Genomic DNA, 24,167 nt, shown 5'->3' with positions numbered 1-24,167 from the left:
AACAACAATTAGTTTGATGACGGCCCGTATGTCAATGTCGGCTCCCAGCAGCCCGGCTCACACTCCATGCTCTCTGTTCCTCAAGATGAATTGTCTTCACAATTCTTCAATTTCAATCATCAACAATGCTTACTGAATCAACTTAAAAACTATTGACACAAGACTATCTTCCCTACAGAGCAGCCGCTCCAAAGCCCTGGTGAGAAGAATCCTCCAGCCCCACTAGGCTGGGCTACCAAGCAAACGCTCATCCATTTTTCAAGCCTTGGACAATTTCCGATTCTCAACCAAAGCTATTTATTCTGGTTCTCATCTCAACCTTAAAATTCAGGGAGGCACAAGGTTTGGGAATAGAAAAGAATGCATTTTCTTGCGCAGGCTCATCCATCCACAAGTAGTACAACACTTGTTTAATTTTTCTGAAGTCCTTTGCAGGAATTAATGACAATTGTCAAAGTCTGAGAAAATGTTATGATCCAATGGGTAGCACAACTTGTAGTGTGTGTGTTTTTTTAAGCTATTGTTGCTTTTAAACAACAACTAACCTCCAAACATTTTGAAAATTAGAAGACAATCATATAAATAGAAACCAGTCCAACCATGGTTTGAGCGATGTCACAGTCATTAAGACGGTGCAAATTCACGCACTGAAGGAGCGTGGAAATTAAAATGACATACCTGGGAAAGAACATCAAGGTAACAAAGGGGCTGAAGGTCTATCTCAAAGTATTTGGATGAATACAAAAAATACATATTATTATTTACTATTTTTATTATTATTGGTCTCTCATGTTATGAAAGAGACTATTACGAGAAAAATGCAAAAAGCTACCTCTAATACACACCCACCCTGATCTCGCTTATGTACTCTGTTCCCATTTCTGCCTGCAGTGTGTCTTATTTAACCACATTCACACCCCTTGTTGTACACCTACTGTGTCCCAGGCATTCCTGCATGGTGCTATGTAAAAGACGAGAAAGACACAATCTCAGAAGAGCTTATATTCTAGTCAAATGTTACAAGGACTAGGCAGAATTTTTAAGTGACATAAGAGAAATGCAAACAGCAACCAACAGGAGTCATAAATCTTTGTTATGCCAGCAAAGATAGTCCAGGTTATCAAATTTATCATGTGTGATGTTCTTGACAGGAAATAAAAAACATACAATGCATGTCGGGATAAGGCATATTCTAAACCTGCAAACAAGTGCTTCGCATGGTGCTCAGGGGTGGAAGCAGGAGTTTGTATTTTTCAAGCACCCTGCCATGTGCCACCACACTGCCCACCTCATTAGATACCATCTCATTTAAACTCCCAACCACCTTCTGGAAACAGGTGCTACTATTAGCCCTGTCTTACAAGATTAGGAAACCGAGGCTTGGCAGAACAGGGAACCAAACCCAGGTTATCTGACCCCAGAAGCACGAGCTGAAGCACCCACTTCCTCTTGTACCTGTCCCTTTAAAACTCAAAGGGCAGCCCGGCCGGGCGTGGCTCAGCAGTTGAGCAACAACCTAGGATCCAGGAGATCGCCCTTTGATTCCCGGTCAGGGCACATGCCCTGGAAGCAGTCCCCATCCCCAGGCAGGGGCATGCAGGAGGCCCTGACTCTCTCATCATTGATGTTTCTCTCTCTCTCTCCCGCTCCTTTCCTCTCTCTGAAATCAATAAAGACATGTTAAAAAAATAATAAAATAAAATTCAAAGGGCACACACACTTTAAATGGTTGTGCTAAGCCAGTGGTTCTCAACCTAGGCCAATTGTACCCCAGGCAGACATTTGGTAAGGTCTAGGGACATTCTTGGTTGTCACATTTTTGTTGGGTGCTACTAGCATGGAGAGAATAGAGAAACATCCTACAAACCACAGGACGGGGGTCCCCTGTGCGACCAAGAATTATCCAGCCCAAACTGTCAATAGCACTGAGATCGAGAAACGCTACACTAGGCCATTCCATCCCATCCGGACCCCACTACTAACAAAAGGCATGCCAATTCCCAGTCTAGAAGAATCCAGTATGACCAAGTGTTTCTCCAGCTGTACCCCTTACAGAACTGGGGTTCTGTGGAGACGCTTCAAAGAGGGCACAAATGTTTGTTTGATTCTAACATTCCTTTATATAACATGTTAATATATAAAGGTATCCAGGGTTGAGGAAAAGTAGGTTTACAGTTGCAATACAAATAAATACTACAATAAATAATAATACAAGAATAAACTGTGCTTTGAATACTCACAACTGGAAACCTACTTTTGCCCACCCCTGTATAGTACAGGTACCTACTTTTGAGCTTTATACATTTTCTCCATTTCAATCAATAGATATTAAATATTAAACACACACTGCCAGCCAAACAGTGGTTTTGGTGGAACCTTCAGGAATAATGGACGGCTATCATTTCTGTTCAATTGAAGAGTTTGTTGTGATTTCAAGGTAAACCATTAAAAAAACACACACTATCTGCAACCAGTTTCCTGTTTGATCAGGATTTGATACCACGCAACCAAACCCAAGTCCAGAAACCCACTAAGTGCTAAACTGATAAGCCTGCAAACATCAGCAACAACCAGCCCACTCAGGAACGCCTGTGCCTAGCTAACCGGCCCCATGATCCTCAGCGACTTCAGAAAAAGTAAATGTTATCAAGTGCAACTTATAAAATAGAGTTACAAAGGAAATAGCACCAGCTGACAGCCACAGGTCAGCCCTCTCCAGCACTTGCAGGGACACATGGAGTAGCGGGACACATGTGGCTGACAGACAGTTGTTTTCATTCTTTCCGGGTGTCTGTCAGGACTACCAGACATTCCCTGCACCCTCACCAGCCCTCTACAAACCACGCGGGCTGGGCCCCACGTGCCTCTACACAGTGGAGAGCGAACAGATGCAAATATCTCAACTCATACAAACACAATTCGAATATAAGTTAAAACAATGATATAAGTAAAAACAGCCAAACCAGATTGTTCGATTTTATGTGGCCAATGTAATGCAACTACTGTGGGCTTAACAGACAGACATAAAGCCAAGGCAGAATCCTGGATTCTAGTCTCGGCCCTGTTTCCACCAAGCCAGGAGACCTCAGACAAACCAATTCGTCCCTTTGCAGCTCAGTTTCCGCGCCGTTCAAAATAGACCTTTGCTCCACTCCAAGGGTAATACTGGGGCCCAGCAGCATCAGCGCCCCTTGGGAGTGTTAGAAATGCAGAATCTCAGGCCCAGCCCTGGCACTACTAAACCCTGATCTGCACTGTAGCATGTGAGCAGCACTAGGCTGCCTGACCTGAGCTTCAGGCTCTGAAGCCCCTTGTGTAGGACAGCGGATTCCCACCTTCTCTCACTGCTACTAACTCAGGGGATGGTGAGCATCACTGGTCACCTGTTAATGCAATGCTCTCAAACTAGAGATTCCTGCCAATGAACAGACATCCTTTAGAACTCTGAACACAACCAGACTTTTCTCCCCCAAGGAAAGAGAGTCAAGCTAAAATATAAGCAAACAAAAGACTTTACAACAGTTTTTCTCTAAGGAGACTCTGTGCATTAGATTCATCCAAAGAGTGGGAGAAGGGTGCAGAGTCCAAGACCCCCTAGATCAGTGCTCCTCAACCCCTGTGCACAGTCAAGTCACCTGGGAAGCTTTTTAGAAACAGGGATGCTGGGTCCCTACTCCCCTGAGATCCCAATCCAGATGGGCGGGAGCAGAGCCTGGGCCTAGGCACTGGTTTTCATGCTCCCCACAGGAGCATGCAGCCAGAGTTGGGAACCACTGTCCTAGTCCAGCGGTTCTCACAGTGCTGTCACCAGGTAAAGGACATCAACTTCACCTGAAAACTTATTAAAGCTGCCAATGTAGGACCCATCCCAGACCTACAACCTGCAGAACCTGAAACTGGAAGTGGGGCCGCAATCTGTATCTTCACTAACCCTCCAGGTGTCCTCCAGGCCACGCTTGCTCAAGTCTATGAGACACTGCCTTAGCCTTAATAAATGGGACTCCAAGGAGTAAAACCCAGATTTTCCATTTTTTTAGCAACTGCAGGTGATTCCTCTGTATACAGCCCAGTGAGCAGTTGGTTGCTACTGCTTCAGGAAACCCTGGATCCTCCTGAGCATTATTTTGAGCAGCCAGTAGTTAGTATGAGGCTGTACGGTATAGTCTCTCCCCAGCCTGACTGCTGGGGTTTGAGTTCTAATTCCTTGATCTTGAGCAAAATACCTCAGTATCTGTGACTCCGTTTCCTCATTTACAAAATGGAATAATGGTGGTAATAAGTTTAACTACACCTTTTGGGTTTCCTTCCATGTTATTATGAAGAACCAATCAATAATTCACATATAGCACTTAACACCCAGTGCACAGGGAGAATTCAATAAGCATAAGCTGCTATTATTATCTTCAACCGCTGTTACTGCCTCTGACCCCTAAGGCCAAGCACATTACTGTCCAAGCTACTCTTCCACAAACAAAGAAACGCCTCTTCCTGCGCCTTGCAAAAGTATCTGACTTTCTTCACAGACCATGGAGAGGGAAAGGCCGCAAAGCTCATGGGAACCTAAGGGCAGTCTAGTTTCTCACTCAGAATGAGAAAAAGTTATCCCAATCGAGTACTTGGCCAGCCCTCAATTTTTACTCAGCAAGTGAAAATGACTGATCATCCAATAAGTGATCAATTGCTAGACTTCAGGAGACTCCACGGCAGCAAGTCTCAAATTTTCGTAGGCTGAAAATCAGAACCCTGATGGAAAAATACACTTCCCAGACTGTACCCAAAACCTACTCAATCAGACCAAGGGGACTGGGGTGCTTAGAAATCCATATTTAAAACATCACTAGAATTTAAGCTCAGTGACAGCAAGCAACTTTTGACTGTTTTGCTCACTGATGAATTCCCCAGGCACACAGTACATGCACAATAAATGTTTTTGAATGAAAATGAATGAGCATTCTGAGGTGTGGACTTAAATTAGACAATTAGGCTAAACCAACACTGAGGCAAGTGAATGAACCTTTTGAATGAGTTTAACTGGCATCCACAGGCTTTGTCAAACTACTCTAGTGAAATGACATCTCTCTCTGTGTCTCTCTCTCTCACGCGCGCACACACACACACACACACACACACACACTGCATTCCTTATGGAATATAGAGATGAAACCTCACAGAATGGCGTGGCAATGAGTCTAAAGGAACAGTGAGACGTGATTATACCAATTATACCGAGAACTGGATCTGATCTTGGGAGTTCTCCCACTTAGCCCAAATTTGCTCCTCAAAGGAGACAGCAAATCCTCCTGAAAACTGAAAGGCCAGGGAACGTGCTTAGAACACAAGACACTACATGAGAACCGTGAACTGGAGGAAAGCCAGGAGCCCTCGCAAACATCCTGGTCATGTCCACTGCTACTCATCTCTGGATATTTTTACCACAAATGCCAAGGGTCTACTTGGTCAGAGAAGGACTCCAAGCCGTAGGATCTCAGGAATCTTGACAATTTTAAGACAAGACAAGACAAGACAAGCATCAAGGTCACATCCAGGAATAAGGGGCCAATATGGGGCTCTCCAGTTTCTGTCCTCTCCCGGGCTCCACAAGCACCCAGGCCTTGGAGGAGGGCCTCCGGCCTTCCTGAATCACGGCAGACGAGCTCTGACCCCCAGCAGAAGGGGTATGCTTTGGGATGGCTCAGATGGGAGCTTGCAAGCCTGAGGGCAAGAGGAGAGGCAACACCCACTGCAAGGTCTCCACTGCTCAGCTGTGTAAACAAATAAAATGGTCCATTTCTTCTGGATCCTCTCCTAGTTGTCTTTGCGCACACATACAAGCGTGTGTGTGCACACTCACACACACACAAACACACACACAAACCACTTCACATCTTAAAAGAAAAACAACCAAGAAATGTCCACTCGGTTTGTTTTTGCTGAGTGTGGAGGGTTTTTTTTTTCCTAAATCACATCTGACTTGGTGTTAAAACATCAACCTCTGGCCAAAATACTCTTAAAACAAAGGCTTAATTGGTCCTGAAGTAGCCCTTCTGAAAACCAAGGGAAACATCTGCGGGTCTTGACCTCGCTTACAACCCTGCTCTTGGGGTTGGAATAATGATGAGAGGAGGAGTGTTGGGAGAGTTCCCTTCAGGGAGGGAACAGAGGTGCCTAAACATTGATCCACAAGCCCCTCGAGGGCATCCCTGGGAGCCATCCGCAGTGTGGGTCCACCTCTGCGTGCAGCCTGCAAAATCTCCTCCAGGTTAATGGAGAAGGTGGGAGGAGTTCCCAGGAGCTGAGGCCAGAGGCCAAACCGCTACGTGAAGGGACGTGCACTGGACTCAGGGCAAAGTAGCCTTATCTTACTGCTCCTTCTCATAAATATCACTCACATACCTAACAACCACTACGCAATGCATCTCCGTGACTATACTTGAAATCCAGTGTTAAAGTCTCCATCAAAAGGTCAATGCAAAGCTAAAGCACACGCATTATTACCCTACGCCTCTCCAAGTTGACTTCTGTGTGTGAAAAGATGTGGGTGAGAGTGTTACCAGGGCCTTCTTCACAACAGCAGAAAACTGGAAGCAATCCAAATATCTAACAACACAGAAAAACTACATGCAGTGTGACATATTCCTGTGTGGAATACTATGCAGCCATAAAAAAGCAACTTATTGCTACACACAACAAAAGGGATAAAACTCAGACATAATGCTGAGTGGTGCCAGACATGAGACAGTATGTCTTGTACAATTCCATTTCTAAGAAGCTAAAGAACGGGCAAAATTAACCCATGATGATAGATAAAACTAATCCATGGTGAGAATTTTTGTTAGAGGTAGGGGAAGACGGATAGCTGGGAAGAGATGGGAACAACAGACTTCTGGAGAGTTGGTAATATTCTTTATCAGGGGAAGCAAACTACCATCCATGGGCTAAATCCAGTCACTGTCTTATTTTATAAGGTTTTATTGGGACACAGCCACGTCTATGCCTTTAGGTGCTTTCTCATCACAACGGTGGAGGTTGAGTAGTTGCCATCGAGATTGTATGGCCCACCAACCCTAAAGTATTTACTATCTGGGCCTTTACAGAAACCATATTCCAATTCCATTCTATATTATACCGATTTGGGTAATGGTTTCATGGTTGTTGCCATATGTAAAAGTTCATCTACCTTTCCACTAAAGATCTGAGTACTGTACTTCAATAAAACTTTTTAAAGGTCAGTCAAGTTAAATATCTATGTCTAAAAAAAGGTTTTTAATTTTTCATTCCATTTACATTTGTGATAACCCTCCAGGGAGAATCATTTTTGTTACTTTTGTCATTTCAAGAGTGAGAGGAGTGGGGAGATTGTCAAAAGAGGGAGAAGATCTCAACACAGCCCTTGTGTCCATACCTTTTACAAGACCGTGACCTGTCTACAGAATCACTCAGCGTCCATTCATATAAACGGTAAACTTGGCGAAGCCCTGAGATTACAGGAGGGATGGGAAGCGAGAGGGGTATGAATCTCATGTGATACACGGTATCATACTACTCGAGGTTATTTTAGGATATAGCTTAGGAGAGCAACAAGCTCAGCTCATATTGAAATACAGTATTTACTGAGGTTAAACCGGTTTAAGTTTCCAGGAAAGAAAATTAGGCCCTGACCATCACGTTGCATGTAAGCCTTAAACCGGGGAACAGAGCCCAGGGAAAATGTCTACTCTACACCCCCCCCAAAACGATGCCACCCTCTCCCCTAACCCCTACGCCGTGGCTGAGCTGCCATGTGCCTTGGGAACCACTTTTTGTGTCTGAGGTTTCCTCTCTTTTCCCTTTGCGTCTTTTGTTTTGTTTTTTGCCATTTATCCTTTGATGATCAAACTAGAATTACAGTTAGCTGCCATTTGGCCTGGCCTTGTCCTGGTCTAGCAGAGAGTGGGGGAGAATGAACTGAAAGCATGCGGTGCTGGGTCTCTGATAAAATGTCTCTCTGTTTGCCCACATGGGCATCAAGCCTCAGCAAATAGAAGCAGGCAGAACAATACTACCTGTTCATGGAGGAATAGTAATGGTTTCAGTCCTCCAAACAATGAGCTCTGTAATTTACTCTACCTTCCTCCTGAGACAGAGCTTCCCATGGCCTGCGCCGTGCCAGGTGGCTTGGAGAAAAGACGAGCTGCTCGGCCTAACAAGGGACACTTCAGCACCGGGTGTAAAGACACAACAGCTGGTCTGGTCTCGGCTGGTCTCCCAGTGACATGGCCCCAGCCAGCCTTTCCACACCAAGATAGGGATCACTATGCTATTCAGTCTCAACAATTCCCACACCGCGGGCAACAGGCTTTTCCAGCACTCCCCAAGATGTAGCAGGCCTCGGGATACTCTCTGTTCACCCCGCCATTCATCGGGAGTCCGGGCCTGGGCACATTCTCTAACCAAACCCCGAGTCTAAACCCTTTTCTGGGAGCAAGACTCACTGTACCGTTAATCAAAATGGAGAAGGGTCCACCAGGAGTGTGCCAGGAAGGACAACTGTAGCGTCCAACTAAAGACACCAGTCCTGGAAATGTTTGGGGGTTGGGGGTAAAATCAAGGTCGCGCTTTCCCCTCAAATACAGATCAGCCTGCACAACTTCAGAAGTAATCGAAATATTTTTAAAATAAGTTCACCGTCACTTGGAAATGAGTACAAAAATATCAAGGATCCACCAAATAAAAGTCTACTGAGTCATAGTTTCCCCAGTGGAATAATGCACACGTTACCTGGGGCAAACATCTATTGGAAAGTCTTACCCAGGAAGATGCAGAAGTGAAGCGGCAGAGACACAAAGATGCCACGTGGCTGGAGATCCATGAGGCCACATGCACGTACCCAAGTTATCTGCAAGGGTAACTATGAGGCAGGGAACGATGGGACAAGAGGAGGCTCCAGGGCCAGACTTGAACACTACAGTGACCAGTGTCAAAAGCCTCCCATCAAAGGGTTAAGCCAGAAAACTCGAGAAGTTTCAGTCCCATTAGTTACACCATGAGGTCCATCCATCCTGGCAAAGCCAGGCCAGGCCAGGCAGACAGACGAAAATCGTATTAGTCTGCTCTCCCTCCACTACTGCGTTCTGCTGGCATCGGTTCAGCTCTGAGTCTATATTAGTTCATGATTTGTTTAGCCTTTGGATTTAAGAGAATGGAAGTACTACGTGAGCAGGAAACAGGACACTCATCAGAAGCTGGGATCTGTCGCCTTTCCCTTCCAGCACTGTAAGTGTCATATATCAACAGGCCCCGGAGAAATCAACATTTCAGGACAATCAGGTCAAAAGTGATATTCTTAGCACCACTTAACATGATTTTGATCCACCGGAAACAACTCCCTGGCTGTCACACAGCCTCCTCTCCCATCTCCCCCCTCACTCTTCCCGTTCACTTTCTGTCGCCTCATTTTACTCCCAATTTCAGACCCCTCCCTAAGCAAAAATCAGTAGCCACGCTGGGGTCTGTGTGCCTATTATGCCTGAACAAGAGACTCTTCACAAAAAACACAGGCTTCTCTTTCTTTCCGTATCTTTAAATCATTTTAGCAGCATTTGTTCTGCTCTCATTTATTCTTTGCTTCCTACCTCCCCCAATCAACCACCACCACACCACCGCCATCACCACCGCCATCACCACCACCATCACCACCACCGTCATCACCACCACCATCGCCATCATCATCGTCATCACCATCATCTAGGCTGGGGAAGGGGTAGAGAATAAGACACAAGAGACCTACACATTGACAATTCAAGCTTCAGGATCTGTTGCGTTTCCTACCTGAATTGCAATCTGGTGTTCAATCGTTTTGTACGCAGAGTAATGTGTGCTCCCGGACTGAAAATGGAGCTGTAGAAAGAAATCAAATCAAAGCGTTCTGCTTATGTCACAAACTACAAGGAAACATCTTAAGCAGTTTATGAAAAGCAGACAAACCTTCCTAGATTGAAGTGCAGCAGTGGCATTCAATCAAGACCCATGTATTTTTATTTGTTGCTATGGTTAAGATGATAATAATCTAAGGTAAAGTTAAAAAAAAAAAAAAGCCCTATTCAATAAGCAAAAAGGGAGTGGGGAGGGGGCTAGGAGTGAGAATCAGTGACATGAACAGGGGAGACGGATGCCCATTAAGACATAAAGGAAGCCAGTGTGCTGAGCAGGAAAATTAACTGTGCTGCAAAAAGTCATCAGAATCGCAACATGTAGGCCAGAGAAGAGCGTGTGAGAGAAAGGGTTATGAGAAGCCACAAGACTGCCACAGGTGGACAAGCCCCCGACAGTTCTAGTAACTGGGCTCTAGCTCTCAAACTCAATTCTATTTTGGGGAAAACAAATGTGTCAGGCAGAATTCCGGGGCCACCCCATGCCTCATACATTCTTTCACAATGACTAAGCTGTGCTGCCCAGGACATCTCGGTAGCCCGCACTCTAGGTGTCCACACTTCTCCAAAGAGGGAGTCAACCACTGCCAAATAGCCACCAAGTTTTCTACAGAAAGACCACCTACTCAGAGGCCCTTGAGTGAATGTCCACCCTACCCTGGTTCGCCTGGACCCTGCACAGGAAAATGCTGCCGTCTCTGCTGGGCCTTTCCCTTGGAAGCCCTACAGAATCCTCACCCAAGAAGTATGTGTCCCCAAAGAGAAAGGAAGCCCAAGATTCCTCACCAAATTCTTCCCTTCCCAAACAACACTTGTTAATCTTGGAATCCTAGCAATTGGGAAAACAAACACCTTCTACGATTTCTTTTATAAACACTACAACAATTACTAAAGGATCTCAGCAATACCTGAAAATGCATTTTAATAAATTATTGCCCTTTACGCACATATGATGAAGAATCTGATGGGTCCAAAGAAACTGCTGCCCACCCCCCTCGTAGCAGTAGGCCTACCAGTGGTGTTTCCAAACAGGGATCAGTATGATTACTACAAACGACTGCTACTGCTACTACTATACTATTCCTATTACCATTTCCAGCACACTTCTGTAGAGCACACTGTAACCTAGCCTGCAAGGGGTTTAGACCCAATGAGCTTATATCTTACTCCCTGCCAGAAAAATTATTCAGTCCATACAAAAGAGGAAGGGGGAAAAGGGAGGGGTTTCACATAAGAATCTTAGAACCAACTCAAAATAAACATAACACAATAGTAATCAAATTTTCAAAAATAGTCTAAAGCCATACTGCTCCTGGCATAAGGCTGTTAAGTTCCCGTTTTTGGATTCAGTGGGTTCTGGGAGCATTTTATCCGTCACAAATAAACAAAAATATTGCCTGGATATATTAGGAGTCTGCTTGCCCGGGAACATAATAGAAATCAAAGTTAAAAGGGGGCGCAATAGAGATGGGGGCCCCCCAAAAGTCCTTCCTCGCCTGTCAAGGCAGGGTAATAAACCACACTCCCTAAAACAAGCCAAGATGAGCACTGAGCAACTGAAGACATGCCCCCCACGCACACGGCCCCCACACACACTCAGAAGCAGGTCATCCAGAGTGGACTGCTGGGAAGGAAAGATGAATTTGCACCCTTTGCCCCCCGTCCTTTCTGTGAAAACTGCCAGTCAGTGAGCGGAGATTGCACTAATTACTGTGACAATCCTGCATCGTGTTAAAACAACTTTTGTGCGCGAGACAGGTTCCTCTGCGAGTTTGGAATTCTTGGCTGGAGAGCAGCTCTTGTCTGAGAGGGGGTTTCTCCTCCTAAGCAGAGAAGGCAACACTAACCACGTGTCCCCCCCTTCTCAGCGGGTTTCATCCCCTCTTTTCCAACTGCCTGATTCAGACCCTGTGCAGCCCTAGGCAATCTGTACTCAGGGTAACCACAGGAATCTTATATTGTCAATTAAAACTGAATGGACACCTGATAACTAAGTACAGGTTGTGGAAACAAAATTTCATATAATCACAGCCTTATGAATACATTAATGAAACTGGGGCTAATCCGAATTCAATTTTCACTTGTCGGGTTCCATTCTTAATCCTGGCGTTCGTCACCACCCAAACAACAAGAGAGAGAGCTGCAATTAAAACAGTGAAGGTGCAGCTGCCAGGTCCTGAAGACTCGGTAGGACAGAGTTAATTTAACCTGCACACACACACCATCCTCACCCCCCAAGCAGCGTCACTTCCCTCCTCAGGTGCTGAGCCGCACGGTGGAACCACGAACGAGCTCAGAAATACCCACAGCGCAAGCTCCAGTCATCCTTCAGCCCCCGCCAGTGACCACTGTGCTGAAGGGATTTGGAGCTCCACGTCCCCCAGCTGCAGCGATGAAGCCTTAACCGTTTTCCTGTTTCTCCTTTGGGTTTCCACCCCCTCTTTTCCCAAATGCTCCTTTCTAAAACACATTTGAAACTGCTCTTTCCTTCCCTGTAAAACACAAAGATGCCTTGTTCGTTATAGTCTAGCTTTTTAAGACAAAGATAAAATACAAGGACCCTGTAAAAACTTGGCATTCTAGACTGGAACAACCATGTATTTATATCTCTGTAAAAAGCTGTAAGGCAAGAAAGAACAAGAGATGGCTGGTTCTCTGCTTTTTGGAAGAGATGGGGAGGTTGAGAGACCCAGGACAAGGCATAGGGCTCCCTAAGGTTTCTCCAAAGCTTATCTAAGCACAAGAACCAGGTTCCCACAGTCAACTCTTGGGACCTCGCTGCTGCCGGTTCTGTAGCACTCCCGGCACTTCCTCATCTGGCAACTGTGGCTGTTATACCCTGGATATCACGCAACAGGCCCTCAACGTGGTGCCTCCCTCCCCAGGGTGTCACCAAATGAGCACTCCAAGGTGCTTTCCATTAAATTCCTTCCTGTGAAACTCTCAGCAAAATAAACCTTCCCTTCCTGTGTGTTTGTTTACAGTGGCCAAGCCCACCCACCATTCTCACACCCGCAGGTGACCTGGCCCTCACTTGGCCAGAGGAAGCTCCAGGAAGACGTGGCTGTGCTCGACCCAGGTGTGCACAACTCACCAGCAACTGAAAAACCAACATTTTACAGTCCACCGCTCCTCTTATCATTAGCATACCTTGATTTCACTCTTTTTATTTCTAATCACTACTACTGGCCCTAAATGTGATGTCTCAGATACAAGACCTCAGGGATTTCCAGAGATGGGAGGAAAGGGAATGGGCTTTTGCAACCATAGAGATCTCATCCTCAAAGGCAAATAAAAAAAATAAATCGAAACCCTATGTTGGTGTTTCCCTCCAGCTCTAAGTGAAGCTCCAATGTGACAAAGATTAATTTTGATGTCTGCTCATTCAACAGAATTGGGAAGAAGTGGGGCATTTGCTTTATTTTTAGCTTAATGAGTCACCTTTCTCTTTTATTAAAATTAATAATAATAATAAATAAATCCAGATTAATTTCCTACAAGGTTGTGGCCTCAGGAGTTTTTTGGTCCACTTGCCTTCCTTTTACCCTGTAGCTACCATCATCAGCCACTTGAAGTTTAATTTCCATGCCATTAGCTTAAAAGACAGAACACGTTTAAAAACAGTAATACTACTAGGTAAAACTTTTCCTTGGGTCGTCAGTCCTCCTCAGGACAGGACGCCACCCCTCTGTGGGGAGCCTCTTAGATTTAACGGGGAGTGAACTTCTAACCAGGACTTTGGGCTACTGCCTGCCCTTTTAAAAAGTGTCAAGGGGGCCTCTGACCTCCCCTGGGAAGGCAAAACCAGCACTGACTGGTAGGTACGTGGGCTTAAGCATTCCTGCAAAGATCCAGACGCTGAGCACTTACTCCATCCTAAAACAACAGCTCAGACAAAGGCAGCCCCTCTTCACTTCCTGGCATTCTCCAGAAATCCTGCTGCAACAAAACGCATGCCTTCAGACCCAAGAACAACCTCTCCTACTGTCTCCCTGTTCCATCAAATGTCTATTTACCCTCATTAATTTTTTTTTCTTTTCTTTTTCCTCAACCTGAAACCATCAGCTATGAGTCAGAGAGCGATCATTAACTTTTACAGCTTCCACACACATCCACCTACTCACATTTGGGGAAAGGAGTATTGACTTGCAACATTGCCTGAGACCAAAATCCTGTAAGAAGAAAAAAAAGGGAAAAAATTGCTTCGAGAAAGTTACATCTATAGGTCTATGGGGGGATGCTACACATTCATTGTTTTTCCGCTCTGTGCTGCAATCTCTTGCAAAAAAAAAACGTTGAAGTTGAACTTGGTGATGGTGATCGGCATTTCTGGGTTGATTTTTGAGCAAAAACTAGATGATTTTCTTTAAACATTAAAACAAAGTTCTTAAACTGCTCGGGGGCGGGGGGGGGGGATATAAAGTGAATCCAGTTTCCTGCTCCTGAACAAAACACATTTCTAGCATACAAAAAACACCCAGGCTCAAGTGCTGAGATGTGTTCCTAACACAGCATTTTCATTAAAAGTTGCTACACTAACACTCTTAAAATGATGCCCCCATCATTACTCCACTTAGCAGTCACAGCGCTTGCAACTCATAACGAATTAATTTGCATTAATGTGGGTTTCATGGGTCCCTCCCTGGGTATACCATTGTGATTCAGGCTTAATAAAACTGACACGACAATAACATAGTGCCTTTTATTTCACTTTCTAAAACAAACCAACCCACCCCAAGACCCACACAAATCCTCTCAATTTTTTAAGCATTTTACTAATATATTTAGTACATCATAATTGGCCCAGCACGCAGGAACCTAGTTATCTTCTCAGTAAATATTTATAGCATCACTCTTTCCCATTCATTCTGCATTTTCTTAGAGAAGCTCACTGTAGCCTACATCTGCAATTCATTGACTTTACAATTTACCACATGTTGGGATGGGAGAGGTCTTAGCTCCATTTGAATCACTACACAAATATGCAAGTGATTTATCGGTTTCAAACTGAAGACTGCAAGAGAAGGACTCCACTTTTCCTGAACATTACTTCTTCTGGCAGACCATGAACAATTACAGTTCGTACTAATTAAGCTCTGTAAATGTGCTGTGCCCTGCTAATGCCTACCAGGCCTCAAATTTATTTTCATGATGCCAAACTTTAGTGAGCAATTTTAACTCCTTCAGAGCTGATCCCACTAATAGCCATTCCTTCCCTTGCAGACCAAACCGTTTGGGGCTACTTCACGACAGGGAGAGAGAGGAAAAAAAAAGAATGAAATATAACGGGCTGAATTACCAGCCGGAAATCAGATATGCCTAAGGAAGGAAAAGCTATCCTGGGAAAACCGAAGAACACCAGGACTGATAACCCGTTCAAAGATCCCACAGCCCCATCTTTGTAATGAGCTGTTAAGGGATTCATATCTGTCCCTGAGGGCTAGTAAGTTTCTGCATTCCATTGATTAGAAAATAAAACCTTTCAGCCTCGGTCTTTAAGTTTGGGTTGGACGGAGGGAAGGATTCGGCCAGAAATGATGGAGCCATCAGCCCCCCTTCGAGGGTTTCCCACACACCTCAGGACCCCACCCCCTTTTACCATGTGGTCAGCTTATAACATACACACAAAACAGCCCACTTTTAAAAAGTAAATTAAAATCGGGAAAATAATTGGCCTTCAAGACCTCATGAGTCCTCGACCACCAATGCCCCACCCCCAAATCGTCACACAATAACTGATAGGAAACTTATCTGTTGCCAGGTCCTCACTTTGGGTGAGGGTTGGGTAGGAACCAGTCTCTCTGCTGAGCAAAGCAATCTAGTTTTAAACAGCCCCCCCACCCCCATGGTACCCCCACCTCTCCTAAGAAACTTCCAGTCCCCAGTTTCCATTAAGCCATTCCCCAAATCTGTGTCCCATCTTCTTGTACTTTTCTCATCTTAGTCCAGCATCTATCTATTCTGCTTCCCTGGGCAACATTTCTGTGATTTTTCCCAATGAGTGGCCTTCCCATCCCCAACATAAACTTGGATTGTTTCTTCTCATGTATTAATTTCCTTTAATCGACTCTCCTCACCATCACTTTTTTTTTTTTTTAAACCCTCACGTTAACCAGTGCACCATGCAACATGTGTATTTTCTCTTCCAGCTCAGTGGAACATCATATAAACTACAGTGCAGTCTCCCCTATCAGGTTTCTGTAAGTATTCTGGGAAATATGCACAATATAGGCAACAAAGTCTTTTTAAAAAAGGAAGGAAAAAGGGAGAAACCAGGAGGAAAAACATGCAGACACCTAGAGCAACTCTGCTTTTGAAAAAGGCATTTGTGCAGAGCCCCCCCACTGAATTTCCATCCCTGAAAGTGCTCTTTATAAATGTGTATAACAATAGCCTAGAGGAAAAGTACAAGTCAGCTGCCAAAGGAGGGGGTGTCTGCCTCAGTCAGCTCAGATTGCAGAGGTGGGGGTCACAGGAGGGGGGAAGGCAGCATTTGCAATGGGCTTCCCCCCCTACCCCCCCATCTCATTGCTTATAATTAGTGAGAGAAATTTGAGCTACTGCCAATGTCTGCGGACCTTGAATATTATAAGGCCAACGTGGCGTCAAATATCTTAACATTCATAAGTGTTATGGGCTGTAAATAAAGCCTGTGGATTTATGACCCGGTGGCGCTTGCCAGCAAAGGACTGGGGCACATTTCTTTCAGCAGACCTGTCGAGGTGCAAGTTTGCCTTTGGTTGTAAAATTAACCATTTCCTTCACAAATGTGCTCAATTATAAGTCAGAGTTGAAGATTTACTTACACGGTTGCCAATATTCACTCCCAAATGAAAATCAGACAACCCCATCAAGCGCCCCCCCCCCCCCCCGCAAAAATAAAAGCCTCCCGAATCCGGTTGACCCCCCTCCTCTTCAAAACTTCTGCACTGTGTCACCTTAAAACAGTTATAAATGTGGTTAAAGATATTATCTAATTCCACTTACCACGACTAAAAAGCTTACAACCTACTTCCTTGGAAAGTGCTTATTTATTTGGCAAGTCTACGGTTTTAAAAAGAAAGAAGTAAATCACTCCTTGCCTGGAGTCTCATCCCTTCCCCCAATATAATGTCATCTACTTCCTGCGCGGGAGAGAGCCTTTGCTAAATCCAGGTTGTCTCATGCTTAACTGCCAATAAACCAACTTCCACATAACTTCCAGACAGCTGGGGAAAAGGTCCTCGGGAGTTTTAGTCATGGTCCAGGAACACGCGTCCGCACAAAAATTTGCAGCTGTCCTTTCTCTCCAGTGCATTTTTAATGTGATTCGGGAGGGCCCCTCGTGTGAAGCATCTGACAAAACGTGAAATCCTCTCAGATGCCTCCTAGTTGGCCCCCTGTGCTCGTGTGAGGGAAGTGGCACCAGCATCTCCCAGCCCAGACCTCTGGGCACATTTTGCAGGCACACAGGCACCTCGTGGGAGGGAAAGGGGCATTCAAAGCCTGGAAAGACTTCCACTGTAATCTTTAAAAGCACAGCCTCTGGTGCAACTATTTAAATGCGAGTTCTCTAAAGCAAATATTTTTACGCTGCTCACAGAACAGCTTTCTTGATCTGCCAAGCCCCGGACACCTTCCTGTAACTTTTTCACAGCTTGCTAAGAAACAGAAAGCTGACCAGCTTCCAGCAGGGACTCCCAACTGAAATCTGTACCAGTAAAATTCAAATCGATGTGCAAAACTCCTCGGCAAGAACTGGGGACTGTCTTCCTCTAAATCTTTTCCCAATCAGATAGGGGGCATCAGTGAAAGCTAGCTACTTCCCTTCAGCCGTCAAAAGTTTCCAAAAACACTCCTTCCAAAGAAGTACTTTAGGCTCCCAACTGCTTAATAGTTTGTTTCTGGGGTTTCAGAAAGCTTTAAATTCACCAAACGGCAAAGCGCTGGCATATTAAATTTATAATCATTAAAATATGACTTACTGGGTGAGTGTTGAACCCATAATCCATACTGCAGACATTAAACCCCAACCTATAAAGATTAGCACAGAATTAATACTGTGGCGGTCAGACTGAAATCTAAACATGTTCCCCATAAATATTTCGGAAGGAGATGAAAAACAATTAGCATAAATACCAAAGAAGGGCCAGAACACCTGTTCTTTTTCAGGGTGATAAGCATTTTACTGTTCTCTATTTAAAATGTAATGACCTGTGTAATTACAGTAATATTACATTGTTACGTAGGGGCCTGGAATGTCACACTTTGAAAAGTGTTGTCAAAACAATCAGGGGTGAAGGTGGGGGGTGGGAGGACAACGGGGAAGGACCACCATTAACCCTTCACACTCCGAGGACTAGCTCTTTTGTATTAGAAAGGATTATGTTGTTTGAATGAGAAAACATCCATTTTTGACGAGGCAGAGTGAGAAGCTGCCGGGCTAAACAGAACTCCAGTGAATAGGCCCCTCTTGGTTTCCTTTAAGTGCTGGATTCCAAGTTCAAAAATGAATTCAAGATGCTGCTTATTTATTTGTTCAAACTAGTAGCAAATAGCTCAGTTGAAAAGCAAATAACTTTGGATAAAAGATGCAAGAACTCTTAACAATCAAGTCCTGAAAAAGAAATTTCAAACCTCACTAGCATTTCAACCACACCATATCCCCGTTTCTGGTTTGGCAGGAGGGAAATAGAAATGTAACACTGCTTTTTCCTATCAACTTTAATATGGTAACAGTATTCTTATCTTCAACATACAAATGTTACCACAATTCTAATATTTGCAGTTCTATCACTTCCCATCTACTTAACCAGACCTCTCTCCTTAATGCGTTTTTGTATTCAAATCTGTCTTTTTAAAAGCCGTTCCTATTACTGTATCAAAGACTAAATTAATGTTATGCAGAAATCTTTGTCGTTTTAAAATAAAATTATTACTATCAAGCTTTATGGCGTCTTCAGCAATTAAAGCATTATTCTTGAGATAATGTATTATTCATCATAAGCCGATTTAATGATACTCCTTAATTCTTTACATTCTTCAACAGAAAAGCAGAAATCAGGGATCGAAAGAGTTGGCTTTTTAAAGGATGTAGCTGCTTACAGGTACGCTCATAAGCAACAGAAAATGTAGCAAAAACACCACCAACAAGGAGGGTCCGGGTATGAATTAAGCATACAGCTAATTTGTCTTTACACCTTGCCCTCCAAAACACCCTCTATGAAGCACTAAGAATTTCAGATAGGCATGAAAAGACCGCTGTCTTGCCTATAGATTCCTCCGGCAGCTGTATCAAATCTGGAATTGCAAGCTGGCCCCTCTGATCGAAGACGTCAGGAGTGACACACAACAGCCTCTCCTCCTCATTTCCACTGCTCTGCTGCCCGGCCTAAATAAATAACTTTAATTTTGGAGCACATAATCTAACCCAGGTAACAGGAAAGCAAAAGGTGCAGTGCCCACAAAGATGTCAGTTGGTGTTTGACATGCAAATACTGAAAACTGCCTACTGAGTTCAGAAATCTCTTCTCAGACTCAATCTGATGTCACAGCACAAGGCCACCCGCTAGGTCCACAATTAAAAGAACTACATTCCGTCTATTCCTATAATGCCCACAAAGGGGACCGATGGTTGGGAGCCTTCCTTTTCTCACCGGGAAATCATTTATTTGCCTCCAACAATTTCCCTGTTTCCTAATTACAGCACAACACAACTGCTCAAGTTTTCGGAGATAGTATGGCGAGACTGCCAGCAGTCCCAGACTGGGAGTTTGCAAGGAGTCAAGAAAGCCAGCAAGCCCGCCATCCAAGCTCAATATTCAGATGGCCTTTCAGATGGCCAAGTGGATTTTAAAATAATACCATCCTAGGGGGAGGGGAGGAGAGTAAGGCATTCTCATGGTTACTTTGGAATGTTGCTTGGTCGGGTTGGTGTGTACACAAACCATCTGATTCTCAGCCGAAAGCTCCCGGTTTAAGATGCCCTCAAGCTCCCAAGAAAAATACAACGTAACCGGCCAGTGCTTCCCCCCACAGCCCGGCCCCTGCAGCCTGAAAGAGCTGGCCCTGCAGGAAGAGGTCGGGCTGAGACGCTCTCCCGGCTTCCCAAGCATGCAGAAGCCTGAGCGCAGGAGAGGGAGGAATAATTATTTCTCTTTCCTAGCCATAAAAAATGACCGGTCTAGCATGCCCTTACCATTTTTGCCAGGGCCCAAGAAACAAGTCAAACCTGATAGTTAATATTTTAATGCTTAAAAACACTTGTAGATCTGATCGACTCCCGTCCAGCAAGCCCTAGGCCATTAGCATCGAATCCACGGCTGCTAAACAGTGGGTGCATTCTTTCAAATGGCTATCTCCAGTTACCGAAAAAGAAAAAACAAAAGTAGTGTGTGTGTGTAAATAAGGGGGTAGGGGGACCAAACCGGAGAAGGTACAAATGACAATTCCGGAAAACCGGGCACAAACGGCTAGAGACTGCGGCTAGAGATTTTCAATCCAGGGTTTTTAGAGGATGGGGGCAGAGGGTTCAGGGCAAGGGCAGGGGGCAGAGGCCGGTTCGGCACGGGGATGAGCCTCATTAACAAATGTCCAGGGGTGGGCGCGGGACGCAGGTTCCGAGAAGCGGCCCGGGAGCCTGGCACCCCGCGCCGCTCTGGGGCCCCCAAAGTTGGGAGGCCCACGATCAGCAGCCCACTCCCTTAAAGGAGAGGCGCCCTTGGTTCCCGCTCTGCACCCTTTGGGCCCGCACACCCTGGTGTCTGCCTCCCCTCCCCCAGGGCCCACTGAGCTGGCAAGTGCTGACCCCGCTCTAAGCCCCAAGGCACCAAAATTCCCTAGAAATGCATCAAGTCCGCTCGGAGGAGGCCATCCTGGCTGCCCGCAAACCCAGAGCCCCGGCCGCAGGGGCCTCCCCACCCGGCGCGGCCCGGGAGAGCCCGTGGCCAGCGCGCCGGGAAGCCGAGCCCGCCAAGGCGCCCAGGGCGCTCGCGGCCCTGCGGGGTGGCCAAAGGAGAGGAAGCCCAGAGGCCCCAAGTTTGCAGTGGGACCCGTCTGGCAAGCATGACCTTCCAGGGCCAAGGGGGAGGAGGGCTCAGAGCGGGCGATCAGCACTAGAAAGCTAAATAAATAACCAGCCGAAAGAGAAAGCCCAGGCGCTTCTCCAGGGCCCCGGGCTCCGCGCGCTCGCTCGCTAGTTTTCCAGTCCAACGCCTGGAGGAAAATCCACTCTCTGCCCCGCGCGCCCGGCGCAGCCCAGTCACTGAGTCCCCGGCAGCGGCAGCCAAGGGGTTAACCGGGGAAAGCCCAAGACGCCACAGAAGAGGGAAGGAAGAGGGAGAGAGAGAGAAAAGAAAGAGCCACACAGTCATCTTCCCAGGGCGAAGAAACAAACAACACCACCAAAGGGGGAGGGGGCAATCAGAGCGCACAAAAAGTTCTCCTGATTCCCCCCCACCCCCAACAAAGCGCTGCTTGGAAAGAAAGGTCTCCCCAACATCACGAGGCAGCAAACTGAAAGCAAGAACATGGCGAAGTGCAAACAAATCCAGTCCACAAAAGGCAGAAAAGTTTGGAGAGTTTCGGGCGGCCTGGGCCACGAGCGGGGGAGGGGAGGCGGGGTGGGGAGGAGGCGGGGAGGGGGAGGGAGAGGAGGGGGAAGAGGGGGGCAGGGCAGGGGCCGCATGCGGGGCCGGGCGGGCGGGTGGCGGGCGGGGGCCGGGCGCGGAGGCACTTACGGTTCGGGCGGTGGGCGAGAGCGATCCGTTGGGGAGGTAGGGGCTCGTCAAGTCGGGGATCATGATGAAGGGGTAGCCGGGATACGGTGGCCCCTTAAAGAGCCCTCCATCTTGCCTCTTGGCCGCTAACATGGCGGGGCGGCGAGGGGACGGCGGCGACCGCGCGGAGCGGGAGAGAGCGAGGAGAAAACTTTTTAGACAGTGGCCCAAAGTGGCCGTGCGCCCCGGCCGGACCGGCGCGAGGCCGGGCCGAGCGGGGCGCGCGGGGCCCGGGCGCGCGGGCTGCGGGCCCGGGGGGCAGCTCCAGGCGGCCGCGGGGCGCGCGGGGCGTACTCACCTTCTTCCAAACTTTCCCGGGATTTATCTCGGAAACTTTCGGAGCGAGGCGGAGGCCGTCTTTCCGCCTTCCCGGAGGGATGGAGGTGGGGAGGGCGAGGGGCAAACGCCACGAAGAGGGGGGAGAAGGGGGGAGAAAAAGCACCGGCGGGGTGGGGGGTTACAGGGGGAGAGAAAAACAGGGTTACAAGTTTTCGCAATGGTGGCGCGGCACGCACTCGCCGCCCGCCCGGCCCCGCGGCGCCCCGCCGCCGCCCCCGGCCCCGATTTCTCCCCTCGAAGCAACATTTGCCAAGCCCAGGAAATAGATTAAAAACCCCACCAGCCCGAGGGGCTTTTCCTACCTCGGAATCGGAAGAGCTGTTTTGATTCGTTTCTGATTCATTGACTAGAGACGATTTGACATCAGCTAAATCCCTCTCCGCCGAGGAGTTTTCGGAGCTCTTCTCCTCCTGCTCGCCCTCGTCTTTGAAGGAGATCAGTTCGTCGTTGGCGCCTAGGTCATCTCCTCCACCGCCGTTCAACTGCGGCATTTTTTTTCACCCACCAGCAGCAATTTTGGAAGAAAAACGAAGGAGGAAGAAAAGCAAAAAAAAAAAAAAAAAAAAAACCCCCAAAAAGTTTTGCCCCCCCAAAAAAAATATTGCAAGAAAAAGACGAGTCCAAGGTGAACTTTTTTTTTTCAGCTTTGGGGTCTTTTTCTCCTGGGGAGGGGAAAGAGGGAGGAGGGGAGGGGAAGGGGGGGGAGATCTTCTGCACGCGTGAGTTTGGGTTTCTTTTTTCTCTCGTTCCCAAGGATCCGATCAATGTGCAAAAAAATAATAAATAAAAAAGGGGGGTAAAAAAAAAAAAAAACCACACCAACAACAACAAGAAGTCAGATATAAAGAGCAAAGGGGGGGGAAGCCGAAGATACAGGAGGAGCTCGTGCCGCTCGAATTTGAGTGAGTTGAAGTTAGACTGAGAGCTTTTCAGTTCAAAGGCGGCGCTGATTGACAGATAGAAAAAGGGGGATCGAAATCCGGAGGAACGGAGTAGTCTGGGAGCGGAGATTATTGACAGGGCGAGAGGAACACACTCGCTTAATGAGATGCCGGGGGGCGGGGCCGGGCCGGTGACGTGTGCATAAATAAACAGCCGGGGTGGGCGGGGCGGGGGCGGCTAACAATGATCCTTTCGGGCGCCGGGCGAGGGAGGCGGCGAGGGGCGGGGGAGGCGGGGGGAGCGCGGCGGAGGGAGGAGTGTGCAGGGGGAGCGGCCTGCGCGGAGCGTGCGACCCCGGGAGTCTGGGCGCGGGGACCGGGGCTCGCTGCGGGAGGGGTGGCCTCGGAAGACAATGCGGAGTGGGAGAGGAGGGGAAGGGGGTGGCGACCGAGTCAGGAATCTGAGCCCAGGAAGGCGGAAGGAAAGCCCACTTGGGGGGCGGGGATGGGGAGAGGCCCAGAAAAAGTGCAGTTTAGAAATACTAGAAATAAGTCTTCAGGAAAGTGGAAAGGAGGAGAGTATTGTAAGGAAGGGGGCTGGGGGGGTCCTTCGTGGTTAATCCAGCAGTGAAATCAGCCCCCCTTGGGCAGGATATAACAGAAGTGGTCAAAAAGAAAGATCAGCCCTCCACTTTCAGCGGGCGTGGGGAAGTGGAGGGCTGGGCAGAGTTCCTGGTCATCTGCAGTGAAAGAAACTATTAACCCACCAGGCCTTCCCTCCTTTTTTTTTTTGTTTATTAATAGTGAATCATTTCATTCAATGTTGTCTCACTAGAACAAATATGCCAAGATGGCTTTTTATCCATAAAACAATCAAATACTGTAGCGTTTGTTAGGTGCATTAAAAATATCTTTAAGGAAAAATAAATGATTCTTTTACATGTAGAGTTGTTTGGCTTTTTTTTTTTTTTTTTTTAACTGACGTCGGAGGTGGTAGGAAATGAACTAGGATTCAAAGTCCTTTCAGACTTTGGAGGTGAAAAGTTTGGGCGTTAACACCACCAGGGAAAATAAAACCGAAAGTTCACCAACCCCTGGGATCAGAGGTGCTGGAGTCTTTCTCCAAGGGGGTCTGAAATGAAATCCGGGAAAGACTGACCAAATAATCAAGATGTAGATGGCTCTGGCAGGAAGCAGCTAACCAAGTTGATGCTGGAAGACCTCAGGGAGGAGATGGAAAACCTGGGGTTTGAAGCAGGTATTTGTTGATTTTTAGGCACTCT

At 46.8% G+C, this 24,167-nt stretch overlaps 1 protein-coding gene across 42 annotated transcripts in view; it reads right to left on the bottom strand.

Annotated features, from left to right (window-relative positions):
- Positions 1-22,603, bottom strand: part of TCF7L2 (transcription factor 7 like 2) — a 186,109-nt gene extending 163,506 nt beyond the window's left edge. For 25 of the 42 annotated variants that reach the window (XM_081158968.1, XM_081158978.1, XM_081159001.1 and 22 more), the window contains exons 1-4: positions 22,306-22,593; positions 21,963-22,029; positions 21,626-21,750; positions 9,808-9,876 (exon numbers count right to left, since the gene is read on the bottom strand). In XM_081158968.1, the coding sequence (XP_081015094.1) occupies positions 9,808-9,876; positions 21,626-21,750; positions 21,963-22,029; positions 22,306-22,494 (450 nt within the window). In that variant the 5' untranslated portion in view covers positions 22,495-22,593. Of the gene's footprint in view, positions 1-9,807; positions 9,877-21,625; positions 21,751-21,962; positions 22,030-22,305 lie in introns of all 42 variants that reach the window. The other 17 variants (XM_081159009.1, XM_081158993.1, XM_081158973.1 and 14 more) reach the window with 2 other exon arrangements.
- Positions 22,604-24,167: the final 1,564 nt, after the last annotated feature.

Source organism: Miniopterus schreibersii (genome assembly GCF_964146895.1).
Source record: "Miniopterus schreibersii genome assembly, chromosome: 14".
NCBI classification, from domain to species: Eukaryota; Metazoa; Chordata; class Mammalia; order Chiroptera; family Miniopteridae; genus Miniopterus; species Miniopterus schreibersii.
Note: the sequence above shows the minus strand (reverse complement) of the source record. Positions and strands in the feature narration are given on the sequence as shown.